This window comes from Panthera leo, chromosome B4 (genome assembly GCF_018350215.1).
Source record: "Panthera leo isolate Ple1 chromosome B4, P.leo_Ple1_pat1.1, whole genome shotgun sequence".
NCBI lineage: Eukaryota > Metazoa > Chordata > Mammalia > Carnivora > Felidae > Panthera > Panthera leo.
This window is the reverse complement of record NC_056685.1, coordinates 89,071,201-89,085,629: the sequence shown is the minus strand read 5'-3', so window position 1 is coordinate 89,085,629 and position 14,429 is coordinate 89,071,201. Positions and strand designations below refer to the sequence as shown.

At 40.3% G+C, this 14,429-nt stretch overlaps 1 protein-coding gene across 5 annotated transcripts in view; it reads right to left on the bottom strand.

The window, feature by feature from the left end:
• SRGAP1 (SLIT-ROBO Rho GTPase activating protein 1) overlaps positions 1-14,429 on the bottom strand; it is a 282,321-nt gene that overhangs the window by 28,555 nt on the left and 239,337 nt on the right. For 3 of the 5 annotated variants that reach the window (XR_006204927.1, XM_042947053.1, XM_042947054.1), the window contains exons 13-16: positions 14,293-14,353; positions 13,934-14,011; positions 12,345-12,419; positions 11,796-11,930 (exon numbers count right to left, since the gene is read on the bottom strand). Coding sequence is in view for 4 of the 5 variants with exons in the window: in XM_042947053.1 (XP_042802987.1) it covers positions 11,796-11,930; positions 12,345-12,419; positions 13,934-14,011; positions 14,293-14,353 (349 nt within the window). In the remaining variant the exon portion in view is untranslated. The remainder of the gene's footprint in view (positions 1-11,795; positions 11,931-12,344; positions 12,420-13,933; positions 14,012-14,292; positions 14,354-14,429) is intronic. The other 2 variants (XM_042947055.1, XM_042947056.1) reach the window with 1 other exon arrangement.

Below are 14,429 nucleotides of genomic sequence, written 5' to 3'. Positions count from 1 at the left end.
GATTTAATAATTTATCCTATATTTATTTGTCTATTACTATGATTCAGGCAATGTACCAGGCTTTGAATCTCTCCTTCCTCAAAATTATTGTAGTATTTTAATGATATGACTTTTTACCTTGTGTTATAATACGTCATCAGTTTTTCAAACATGTATTTTAGCAGAGCATACTAGGTTTCAGGTACTGAGTTAGGCATTAGAAATATGTTAGTGATTTGAGGGGTGACCGGCTGGCTTAGTTGGTGGAATGTGCAACTCTTAATCTCAGGGTTGTGAGTTCGAGCCTCATGTTCGGTGTAGAGATTACTTAAAATTATGTTTTATATTAAATCTTAAAATAAAATCTTAAAAATAAATAGAAAAAAAATACATTAGTGGTTTCATTCTGGCTCTCACAGAACTTATACCATGGTGTTTACAGTTTTTTATTTCCTTACCCTGTTTTCCCTGAGAGAGCTCCCTGAAGACAGGGGTACCTGGGACTTACCAGTATTATTATATACCTCTTTACTAGGAATACAAATTGCTTAAAGCTTCTTAATACTAAAGTGCTTGTGAACAGCAGCAAAAAAATACTAATAATCCAGTATTTTCATAATGGTCTATATTTTACATTTTCACATTTGTTATCCAGTTTAATGCGGATGACAATACTAGGGAGTAGGTAAGCCATGTAATGTCATCCCCACTTAATGGACTAGGAAAATGAGAACTGGGTAAGTGGCTTACCCCAGGTTACCTGGCTGGAAGGGTGGAGCTGGGACTAAAACCTATTTTCTGTTTAAGTCTGGTTGTCTTTCTTGGATTTCGACGTACTTTAAAGTACAATATATTTTTTTAAGATTTTGTTTTTAAGTCATCTCTATACCTAATGTGGGGCTCGAACCCACAACCCCGAGATCAAGAGCTGTACGCACCACCAACTGAGCCAGGTGCCCCTTTATAAAGTACACCTTTGAACACATTCAATAAGCATATGTCTGAGAAAAATATTTATTTTTTATTTTTTAAATTAAGTACACTCTATTCCCAAAGTGGGGCTTGAACTCAAGACCCCAATATCAAGCATCACAATCTCTACCAACAGAGCCAGTCAGGCACCCATGAGAAAAATATCTCAAGGAATATTTCAGAAACATTTTTGAAGTTTACTCTAATTTCATATTACTACATTTACTCTTAGTTGCGCTTGAGGTATTCATATATCCTACTCAAAAATCTCAGGCTGTTTTTTTTTTTTTTTCAGGCCTTCATTTCTGACACAATAGCCAATAGACTCTCCTTCTACTAGGTTTTTGACCTTTGACCTTCTCCCACCCACAAATGTGACCCTCTCTACTTGGTTCTCTTCAATGGCAAACGTGTCTGGTCTTGAGGTCAGGACCATCCCTTCTAGGAAGGTGGTATTTTCACTTCATTTTTCAATTTTCTGTGGGACATAAGTTCTGCTGCTTCTATCTCTGGATATCTCACTGCTGATTTCCTAACTGAAGTCTTCATTATTTCTAAGTGGGACCATGATAATACTTTCCTAATTCAGTTTCCCGTTCCAATTCCTTTAAAAGCAGTGGTTCTCAACCTTGACTTGAAATCACTTATGACCTAATCTTAAAACTAAATATTGAGATTTCCTAGCATTTATTCTCAGGTCCTTAAAAAATTGCATGCATAAGTGACTTTCGATTCATGCCTCAAACCAAACAGTTACAAAGTTTAATATATTTATGCAAATTATAAATTGAAATGATGACTTATTCTGTTAATGGTCTTCTGACTGGCAATACCGTCCACTCTTTTCCAGCCATATAATGGTTATTATTAAAAACAAAACAACAACAAACACTTCTGCCATTGTTTACTGAGGATCTGGGTTGTTTCAAGAGTTAAGTCTACTGATTCTCTAGGCTAATCCTCAGTATAAGGTTAAGGTCAACTGTCAGGGAGAGCTATTTTTGGGGTCTTAGAGGGAAAAAAAGGAAGAATGTGAAAGAACTATATTTTTTTCTTAAAAAATTTTTTTAAAAATTTACATCCAAATTAGTTAGCATATAGTGCAACAATTTCAGTAGATTCCTTAGTGCCCCTTACCCATTTAGCCCATCCCCCCTCCCACAACCCCTCCAGTAACCCTCAGTTTGTTCTCCATAATTATGAGTCTCTTCTGTTTTGTCCCCCTCCCTGTTTTTATATTATTTTTGTTTCCCTTCCCTTATGTTCATCTGTTTTGTCTCTTAAAGTCCTCATATGAGTGAAGCCATATGATTTTTGTCTTTGTCTAACTAATTTCACTTAGCATAATACCTTCCAGTTCCATCCACATAGCTGCAAATGGCAAGATTTCATTCTTTTTGATTGCCGAGTAATACTCCATTGTATATATATACCACATTTTCTTTATCCATTCATCCCTCGATGCACATTTGGGCTCTTTCCATACTCTGGCTATTGTTGATAGTGCTGCTATAAACATGGGGGTGCACGTGTCCCTTCGAAACAGCACACCTGTATCCCGTGGATAAATGCCTAGTAGTGCAATTGCTTGGTCAGAGGGTAGTTCTATTTTTAGTTTTTTGAGGAACTTCCATACTGCTTTCCAGAGTGGCTGCACTAGCTCGCATTCCCAATGAAAGGAACCATTCTTAATGTATTATTAATCTTTAATCTTTGCCAAATCCCATAGGGGGCAAGTCATTTTCAGGCTGGAAGAGGACACAGGCAATTACTTCCAAGAGGCTTAATTTTAATTCACGATCCTCTGGTTTCTATCTCTCAGTTCTAAAGTTAGTTCCCGTACCCTTTAAAGGTAGTTTCGAAGCTTTATTAAAAAAAAAACAAAAACAAAAAAAACCAAAACAACCACATCTGGGGAAACAGGTATTTGTTCATTGAGTGGTTAATTTTCTTTTAATTTGTTAATTTTTAAAGAAGTTGTTATTTACATGCCAGTTAGTTAACATACAGTGTAATATTAGTTTCAGGTGTATAATTCAGCAATTCAACAGTTCCACAGAACAGGTATTTAGATACCAATCTCATAGCAGCATTATTCATAATAGCCAAGAGGTAGAAATAACTCAAATGTTCATTGATGGATTACTGGATCAACACATGTGGTACATATACACAACGAACCATTACTCGGCCTTAAAAAAAGAAATGACATTCTGATACAACATGGATGAACCTTGAAGACAACTTAAGTGAAATAAGCCAGACACAAAAAGACAAAGACTGTAGGGTTCTACTTACATAAGGTACCTGGAATAGTCAGATTCACAGAGACAGAAAGTGGAACAGTGGTTGTCAGGGGCTGGGGCTGGGGGCGAGGAGCGGGGTAGTTACTGCTTTCCGGGTATAGAGCTTCAGTTTGGGAGGATGAAAAAGTCCTGGAGATGGACGGTGGTGATGGCTGCGGAACATGTATTTAATACGACCGAACCGTAGGCTTCAAACGGAGAAGATGGTACATTTTGTGCTACGTATATTTTACCACAATTAACAAAATAGATCGGGGGAGGGCACCATGAGATGCAAATGAAGGATTTCAGGAGAGAGAAGCTACAGGCATGTAAAAAAGTGACACCAAAAAGGCCAGAGAAGATCACGGGAGGCAGGCGTACCTTCTCTGCAACTACAGGAAACGTAAATCAAAGCAAAGCGGAATTGTTGGCATCCCTGAAGTGGCAGCAGATCTATCTGTCCCAAAGGTCTCGGAGCGTGATGGTTGTGAGCAGGACTCAGATATTACCTGGCTGGTTGCTTAACAGGCCTACGGCACACATCCTACAGGAGTCTCGCTCTGGCACAAATGACTCATTTACTCTCCCGAGTCCTGTTAGCAGGTCAAAATTTATGGTTGCTGCGGACGCTCTGATTAATGTGCATTCCCAGCTGGCTCTGAGCGCAGCAACTCATGATCTCTCACCGTTTTCTGCTGCGTGAAAAGACGGATCTTTGCGTCCCCTCAGAAGAGTTGTCAGAAAGGAAAACCAGTATTTTGTGTGGGTCTCTTTTAAGCTGGCCTTTGTTTCCACAATTCGGAATCTCATGTAATTAGGTAAAAGTGGCATTCGTCCAATCTTGGTCACAGGCTCAGAGCTCCCTAGGCTTATTTATGTTCTTTTCCTGGCACTGCACAGTTCCCATGTCAGCATCCCAACTTCACAGCATGGGGGTTTGACAGCTCTGTGTAAATGTGTGTGAAAAACTCACCACAAAACACAGTTACTTGACAAAATGGCAAAAAGCTCAAATGGCCATTACTCTGACCATACCAGTTCTCTGTGCGCTATGTGCAAAAGTATTTGTTTGTCAGAAAACAAGTAATAAATCACAAGATGCAAGCTTATCCCCAGGTATGACAAGAGGGAAGGAAATTAACGGCCATACTCAGAAATGGTTTATTGAAGAGCAGGTACACAAATATTTCTGAGCTCCACAGCTCAACAGGCAGTATTCAAGGTGAAATTCCCAGCCCAATGCCATTTTTAGGTTCACTGTCAGGTTCCGAAAATTGTCAAGGTACCAATCAATTGTGAGCACGTAATAGTGTATGTGTGTGAATGAAAGCGAAAGAGAAAAACAGAGAGATGTTCTAGTACATTTAGATGAATCTTAGCCTAGCCTTGAGATGAGTTACTGGCTGCTCTTCTGGGTGAGAAACGAAATGCTTGAAAATCTTCCTAATTAATCATTAATAGATTGAGTTCTGTGAATTAAACCATAACGTTCTCTCCTAAATAGCAACAACTGTAGAAATAAATAAATACAAAATGTTTCTCCTCCTGCTGAATGATCAAGGTTAGTAAAGAAACAGTCTTAGATTAGGAAGCTTCACTTACTCAGTTCAGAGACTAAGCCCGTTCCGTATTTTTAGGGGTAAAAGGAACCCCTAATAAGGCATCAAACAGAAATTTAGAATTCAGACAGAAACCATCACGTATGCTACAAAGCTGAAAGAATTTTTAGCAACAAAAACACATGCTGGAGAACCAGGAAGACAAAACAAGAGATTTTTTTCCATGAAACAATTAGAAATGGGCAAATAGATTTATGTACTAAAAGGCTCATCATAGTATTTTGTTTAATTGCAAAATCACTGGAAACAACCTAAATTTCTAAAACTAGGATGTGTTAAATAAAAGCCATTATATGGTCACTAAAATCTTACTTTATAAAATACCTACTGACACAGGAAAACGTTAATAACATCATTAAATTTGAAAAATGGCTTTTAAAGAGCAAATGATATAGTACCATTTTTAAGTAGATATATTGAGATATAATTCATGTATAATTCATATATGCAAGGTATACAGTTCAATGGTTTTTAGTATATTCACAGTTCATCAATCATGATCTCAGTCAGTTTTAGAACATTTTCATCATCTCAAAAAGAAATCTCACATCCATTAGCAGTCATTTAGTATGATCCCCTTTTATTAAAAGTCTGTGGTATATCCATACAATGGACGATTGTATTTGGCGATAACATAAAGTGCTGATACATGCTACAACATGGGTGAACCTCGAGAACATCGCTAGGTAAATGAAACCCGTCACCAAAGACCGTAGATTGTATAATTCCATTTATATATTAAGTGGCCAGAATAGGTACGTTTATAGCAGGTAGATTCATGGTTGTCTGGTCCTGGGGGTGGAATGAGTAAACGGGGTATGGTTGCTAATTCTGGTTTCTTTTTGGAGTCATAAATATGTTTTAAAATTGTGGTTATGGTTGTATAATCCTGTGAATATACTAGAAAACATTGATTTGTACACCTTAATGAAGGAATTGTATGGTATGAGAATTATATCTCAGTAAGCTGCTTTTAAAAGTAGATAGGTGGGGCGCCTGGGTGGCTCAGTCAGTTAAGCGGCCGACTTCGGCTCAGGTCATGATCTCGAGGTCCATGAGTTTGAGCCCCGCGTCAGGCTCTGTGCGGACAGCTCAGAGCCTGGAGCCTGTTTCAGATTCTGTGTCTCCCTCTCTCTGACCCTCCCCCGTTCATGTTCTGTCTCTCTCTGTCTCAAAAATAAATAAACGTTAAAAAAAATTTTTTTATAAAGTAGATAGGTATAAAAAACTTAAAAAAAAAGTACATAGGTATACGTATAGGAAAAAAACTGGGAACATACCAAAAAGGTTTACATTATCTATATGTAGAGGAGTCACAGCTGGTTTATTTTCCTAGATTATTTTCTAATTTTTCTACAGTGATCACATATTAATTGCATAATACAGTTATTTTAAAAATGTACTGGCTGGTTATTTGATGATTTTAAGAAATTACTGTTATTTTTTGAAGGTATGATAATGGTATTATGGCTATGCTATATTAAAAAAAAAAGAAGAAGAGAAGAGTCTTCACCTCCCAGATATTCATACACACAGAGGAAGTGATGTAATGTCAGAGGGATGATGGAAGGGGTACAGGTGGGATAATTTTGTTCAAGAAATGAAAACTGTTCAAGTTAGGTGATTATTTATACTGGAGTTCATTGTAATTTTCTGCATCTTTTTATAGCTTTATAAGTGAAATTATGTATAATAAAAGAGTCAAGGGGTGTTTGGATGGCTTGGTTGGTTACATGTCTGACTTCAGCTCAGGTCATGATCTCATGGATTGTGAGTTCGAGCCCCATGTTGGTCTCTGTGCTGACAGCTCAGAGCCTGCTTTAGATCCTCTGTCTCCCTCTCTCTCTGCCTCTCCCCTGCCTTGCACATACACACTCTCTCAAAAATAAATAAGCGTTTAAAAAAAAAAAAAGAGTCAAAAAGAAGGTTGACTATGAACAGAATGGATCATTCAGTTCCACTTTGGCTTAAAAAAAAAAAAAAAGTTGTGTGTGCCCACGAATACAAAAAGAGCAGAAGGAAATGCAAGAAAATGTGTACATACCATTGAGCCTCTGAGTAGCGGCATTACGTGGGACAATATTTTGTTTCACATGCTTTTTGTGTACTTGTCGAGTAGTCTCAAAGACTACATGTTGGTATTGTGGTAGGTAAAAGACCCCCTTAAAAAGGTTTCCTCATGCTCAAGTAGTCACCTGGATAACAACACATAACGTAAAATGAAGTGCAAATGTGTCCTCTGGTTTCCCAGCTCCGAGGCAGCCAGGAAAGACCACAAATTGCTTGAATAGCTCTTGTAGGGCAAGTCCAGTGGACTTCTGCCCTAGGGAATCTCAAGGCCATGGTTTATGGCCATTCTAGGAGCTGCCCAGAATGTGTGGGCACACTCTGGAACATTTACAAAACCATTCACAAAGTGCATGGTTTAAAAAAACCAAACTAAAACAATCCTCGGTGAGAAACTGAGACACTACCAAGTACGTCACTTCAAATTTAGATTGCACTGGAGTCGACCAGGTGTTCATCCGGGTAAGTAATTTTTAAAAAGAAATATGCAGCGAATTGGGGAATGAATAGTGCATATTAAAAAGAGCGCGTGCATGCGTGCTAATGCCAATTTTCTTTTACCGCGTATATTTGCAAGCTTCCAATGAATGTAGTTATTTACGGACATGGAAATGGCACAATAACAACTCACCATTAAAAAAAAAAATCTTCCCCCAAATTCTCCAAAAAATAAGCAAAAAGTAGTAGGTAACCAGACAGCTATGTAAACTCTTAAAAAAGATGAAAAGTGAAGATTTTTCTATACAAAGTAAATACCACATGAAATTACTTTAGTAGGAAAAATCAGTCCAATTATAGCAATGCCAGGAGAAGATGACACAGATATAAACAATCAACCTACATGAGATCTCTCTCTCTCTCTCTGTGCTTCTATTACATACTAACTTAGATTGCATTTATTTGTAAATACCTTAGCTCTCTTACTACTTTTTTAAACCTCTTGAATGCAAAAATCAAGTCTTTGAATCCCTAGAAAGTTTTGCACACTGCAGGCAATTAATCAATGGTTCAGATGATCAAAACCTGTAATGTCAGTGAAAGGATATAATGATGAATGACATATTATATACCATTCTCAAAGAATTGATTGAAAATCCAGAAAAAAATACGGTATATACATCAGGGTCACACTGGTATGAGAAAAATGCTTGCCTAGAGATAAATCAATAATAGCTAGAAATCCTCTCCTTTTTAAGAGATTAGATGTTGGAAGAAAAGGGGTTGTTATAAACAGTGCCACTGTATGTTCTTGAAAAACCTCCTATTCTGCAAAAATGTGCACTAAAAATAACAGGACTTCTGGGGAAAAGTAGGGTTGGGACACACTGCTCAATACCTATGCAACTTTGTAACTCTAGCACTAACAGTAAGTAACATTGACAGTACTACCTAAATGACTAGCACAGTTAAATCTGTAACTAACCAGCATCTCTACTCTCTAGCGTCCTTAGCGACCTTCAAACCTGGGACTCCTGCCTTTTTTTTTTTTTTTTTTTAATGTTTATTTTTGAGAGAGAGGAGAGAGAGAAGGGCAGAGAAAGAGGGAGACATAGAATCCAAAGCAGGCTCCAGATTTCGAGCTGTCAGCACAGAGCCCAACGCGGGGCTTGAAGCCACAAACCATGAGATCATGACCTGAGCTGAAGTTGGATGCTTAACTGACTGAGCCACCCAGGTGCCCCAGTTCAGATTTTCATAACCACAATAATATTTTTTGTTCAATGAAAGTATGAAGTGATTTTACAACACTAACTGACAGGGCAGTCCAACGCACTTTATTCCACTGGTACATGTAAACATGTATGTTGATAAGATGTATGTACCTAGAAAACCACCGAGCCTCGTAGAGTGCTTATTATTTTTCCAGATTTAACTTTCTGGCTAGGATATTAGGAAAGTCTCTGAACAAGGCCAAAGGAGAATTCCAGAAGTGTGACACCTCCTTTTCAGTTCTTTCCAGCTGGGTCATAGGCCTACTGTGGTGACTCAGGCTATGTAAGGGCCTTGGAATGGACACACAAGGCACAGTTCTGAACCCCACACAAGACATCAGGCTGTGTGAGGTGGGGGTGGAGACAGAATTACGCCTGGTGAGTTCATCCTCAACAAGAGCCAGGCTTTTAGGCCTGAATGCCGACAAAAGAATTCTGGTGAAATTTTGGTGGCATTCAACGACTATGAGTGATGTACTTACTGTGTACCTGGAATTAATGATGCCAAGCATTAGGGATACAAAACTGAATAATCTGTCAAGACCTCGCAGGCCTGTGCAGCTCACTGTAGGCATTTCAGTGAACACACTCTTTGCTAGGCACTCCTCCTGGTATTTCACATGGATAAGCTCATTTACTTCTCAGCCCTGTGATATGTGGTCTGCTGTTCTCCCTGTTTTATTTTTGTGAAATGTTTACTTATTTTGAGAGAGAGAGAGAGAGAGAGAGAGAGAGAGAGCGAGAGCGCGAGCACACAGGTTGGGGAGGAGCAGAGAGAGAATCCCAAGCAGGCTTCGCACCGTCAGCACAGAGTCTGACACGGGGCTTGATCTCACATACGGTGAGATCATGACTTGAGCTGAAATCAAGAGTTAGACGCTCAACTGACTGAGCCACCCAGGCACCCTTATTCTCCCTATTTTATAGCTCATGAATCTGGGATGCAGAGAGCTTAAGAAACTTGCCTAAGGTCACATAGCTGGTGAGCAATTTGAACCCAGGCTATTTGAGTTGAAAGCCTACATTCTTAACCTCTTCCCTGAATTCTCTCTGTAGCACAGAGAAGGAGGGGTTAAAAACGCTAATGTGGGGCATTAAGAAAAACGACAGACCTATGTACACAGTGGAACGTTAGTAGAGGAGACAGGGACTAATTCTGCGAGGGGGTATGGGAACGACGACATGCTGAAAGGGTGCTGGGCCAGCAGTCCTTCAAGCAGATGTCACATGGCTACCAGGGACAGTAGACCACACGGCGTGGGCAAAGGCACGGAGATGGGCGATGGCCCGGAATGCTGCAGCTTGTGGCGTGCTGCTGTCGATAAATGAAGTACACAGCCCAGGGTGGCAGAGGGAAGTGTGGACAAGCAGAAAGAGACCAGATAGAGAAATGACTCGGTTCTATGAAATGGTCACACCAAGGAGCTCATCTTCTGGTGGGAAATATTGAAAGAGGTTTTAAACGAGAGTGGTGGGAACAATACGACCAAATCTGCCCTGTGGGGTCTAGCCATGGTGTGAAGGACAGAATGACACAGGGAGGTGGTGGGTAGGAGGGAAGAGTTGGCAAGATCTAGAAGTAGGGACTGACTCCACTTGGCAGACTGTTAACAGCAGTCCCAGTGGAAGCCAAGTCACTGGGACTGGGAGTGGGGAAGGAGGGATGAGCTGGGAGAGTTTCTGACGGTAGGAGGACTTGAGGACTGGGGGGCGAACCAAAGGGTGGGTTGGGCAGGTGGGGTAGGACGGTTTCTTGATTGTTTTTTTTTTAATTAATTAATTTTGAGAGAGAGAGAGCGAGCGAGCACACGCATGAGGAGGGGAGGGGCAGAGAGAGAGGGAGAAGGAGAATCCCAAGCAGCCTCTGTGCTGACAGCCCAGATGCGGGGCTTGAACTTGAACTACGAACTGTGAGATCATGACCTGAGGCCAAACCAAGAGTTGGACATTTAACTGAGCCCCCCACCCCAGGCGCCCCGAGGCAAGCTTGATTCTTATGCAGGCCCTCACTGTGGGATTTGAATCAGCTCTAGACCCTTGCCTGGGAACTGGGGCTTTAAAAAGGCATCCTGTGGGGCGCCTGGGTGGCTCAGCTGGTTAAGCCTCCAACTTCGGCTCAGGTCACGATCTCATGTTTCATGAGTTCAAGCCCCCCATCTCTGGATCCTCCCTCTCTCTCTGCTCCTTCTCCACTCACACACACTCTCTCAAAAAGAGATAAACATTAAAAGCCACATGCATTTTTATTTTTATTAATTTTTTTTAACGTTTTATTTTTGAGACAGGGAGAGACAGAGCATGAACAGGGGAGGGTCAGAGAGAGGGAGACACAGAATCTGAAACAGGCTCCAGGCTCTGAGCTCTCAGCACAGAGCCCGACGCGGGGCTCGAACTCACGGACCGCGAGATCATGACCTGAGCCGAAGTCGGCCGCTTAACCGACTGAGCCACCCAGGCGCCCCCACATGCATTTTTAGATGTACAGAACTCGGTACGGTTAACATCTAATTCCGGGCATCATTATTTCACCTTTCCTGTAGTGTCAACCCACCCCCCCCCCCAACCCCGCCTCTGCCGCCCGAGTAACACAGTAATGCTGTTTACCTGCTGATGATTCTCAGTTGTATGATACATCATTCATAGTCCCACAGCACCTTCGCCTATTAGCTGGGGATGCCCACGGACAGATAATTACCACCTGGTGTCTGCACTGTACTGATGGTCATTTATCTCATTTTACTTCAGTTCTCGACGTAATGTTCCAAGATGGGTAAATTACTCCACTCTTAAGATTGGTGGAGAAAACCAAGAACCAAGAGCCAAAAAGAAGTTACATTCCATGTTACAACTTCCCCTTCTCCCTTAGCTGTCGGTTGGCACCTGCCTTTCTGCTTTATTCCAGTCACTAAGTGGGACGCTCTCGGGCTCTATGGAACTTGCGGGTGTTCGGGAGCAAAACCCACTCAGCTCAGGGCGAGGCCACAGCTGGAGGATGACTCACATCGTATCCAGAAAGAAAACAAACGGTCTCAAAAATCTGGTGGTCAAGGGGTAGTGGTTAGGGGAGGGTACGCGGAGGGGGGCCGCTGCCTTTCCAGGAAATTGGTGAGTGAAACAATTCTGGTGCGAAAAGAGTTTAAAAAAAAAAATCCACTTACTGATACAAGAAATCAGATCGTTGAATCTTTCCTTAGGAAAGAGGGGGTTTTCCAGCCCACGGAAATACAGCTTCAGAACGCCAGCAACGGAGTTAATATCATGGTTACTCTGGTCATCAGCCAAAGGGTTTTCACCTATATAAAAAAAACATCAGTTACATGCACAGTGCTTCTGTTTCTTCCTCTGAATAAAGATATATTTCTGTACTCACACATGTTTCTATATATACATGTATCTTTTAATTTCGCTTTATGAAAGATTATATAGTACTAAAATTAAACTAATTGGTTTAGATATCCCAACCCATGATTAACCTAAAAATAGTTGGTTAAAATAAAGCTTTTTAAAAAATCTCAGGCTACCAAATAATCCCTTACAAGTTACCCATATCTTAAAATAAAATATTGTGGCACTTATAGTTAAAATCTAATCCTAGCTTGACATGAATTCAAATACTACATTCTGTGTTTTTTATCCTACTGGAAAAAGACACAATATAGATACAATATCAGAAATATTATAGGATGCGCCTAATTGTGAATGCCTACAATTATACAAACATTTCCCAGTGGCACAGTGCTGTTCACGGCACATTTGAAAGCTGCCTTCAGCAGTGGGAGATTCTGAAATCAGATAGAGGAATTTGAAAATGTACCCTTACTAGTACCGAGGGATTTGTATAAAAAGTACAAATTTACAAAATATATCCCAAATATGAAATTATATCATTCTTTATGGTAAGCAGTTTTAAAATTTACATAACTGGCCTGGCTATTCCACGTCCCTGAGAATTAAACTGAGATAAAATTCTTGAGAAGCTCAACATAACATGCAGCCTTAAGTCAAACTCCATTTTTTATTCACAGGTCTGTTCTGAAGTTCACAAAAATTGTACACTGCGTTTTAACTTTTTTTTTTTTTTTTTTTTTTTTTTTTGCCTCTTGGGGCAGTTTATTTTCAGGGACCTGGGATTCCTTTTATCTGGGAAATGATTGAACACAAATTCACAATTTTTTTTTTTTCTTTCCCACAGAGAGAAAGCCTCACCCAAAGAGATCACAAACAAGTAACAAAATACCAGGGGGATTTCCAAGGAAATATAATAAAGCATTTTGCCTGTGGTAACTGGCACAGAAAGTGACGCTTTAGACACTTCAGCTTATGCTGAACATGGTTCATAGAAGAGACTGGGAGCATGTGGCTGCTGAGAGAGAAGGCTGTTCTGCTCCACACATCGTATCAGAGAACTTAAAACAGAAAAGACAATCTGGAGCCAAGTTGATCTCTTCCACCAAGATTTCAAACTTTCAAGGGCTCTGTGACAAAGGAAATGAGACTGAGAGAGAGAAGCCCTGTCTCCAGGCCATGATACCCCCCACTCTGCATGTTCAGCCTGACTTTCAAACATGAAGGAAGGTACAGATTTACCCAGGAGTCCAAGGACACAAATCATCATAATTGGGGAGCATCAGTAACTAAGAGCCATCACTAACGAGTTAGGCATTTGCAGTGATTATACCACATCCCCACACCAAGTTGGAATCTTGCAGATGAGGATCCTGAGACCTAAAGAAGAGATGAGTAGCTTGACCAAAATCAAATGATTAGTAAATGAAAGAGTCTGATTTGATTCTGGGTCTGCCTAACACTAACGTCTACGGCTTTGCTAATTATAATGTGTGGATTAACAGTTCAGTAGGATTTATTTGAAGCCAATTATGAACAAACGTAAGGTCACAGGGAAGGAGTCTGGGGGTGGTAGTAAGAGGGAGGAAAGCATTTCTGACAAAGGACACAGACATGTAGCTGGGATGAGTCACCTCCAACGCCTGCCAAGTAGGCCCAGGGCTATCGGGCTATTCTTCTAGAACCCTCTCATGTGCCACCTTTGAAACATGCTGAGGATTACCAATGCCAGTCCTAAACCAGGATATAAAGCTCATACGTTTTTGTATACTTGATTACAAAATTTTATGATTTTGGCTTCATTTCTCAGCTATTCCAAATAGCTTCCTATCTCAACATCCAAAATGAAATGAGAGGTTCCGGACATATGCAGAATGAGCATGCCACTTCACTCTGCGGCATATGATGGCTTTTTAACATGGTTTCTTTGTAGGCATACACAGGCAATTACCTCTCTCAAATGAATTTTTAATATCATTGACTTCCACCTGGGAACCAGACACTCTGAAAATCCCCTGATGCTGAAGACCTAAAGAGAAAAGAAGAGGAAGGGGATGAAAAATTTCCATCACAGCCTCCAGGTTCCCCTTTCCCAGTAATCAAATGTTTAACAGAAAGCACATTCACTGAAATATTTCCAGTGATTATTTTTTTTTTAAATAAGAATTTCAGAGGTGCTTGGCTAGCTCAGTTGATGGAGCAAGTGACTCTTAACCTGGGGGTTGTAAGGTTGAGCACCACATTGGGTGTAGAGATCACTTAAATAAACCTTAAAAAAAAAAAAAAAGAATTCCATAGTTTAGGGCTTACCATAGAGATTGATGAACCGAATACAGCTTTCCACAATGAGGGGGATAATCTGTCCTGAGTCCTGGGTAAAGAGATGGAAACCACTTAACCACAAAAGAGAGGCATAAATCACACACAGTAATAAAGCTCGCAGTTTG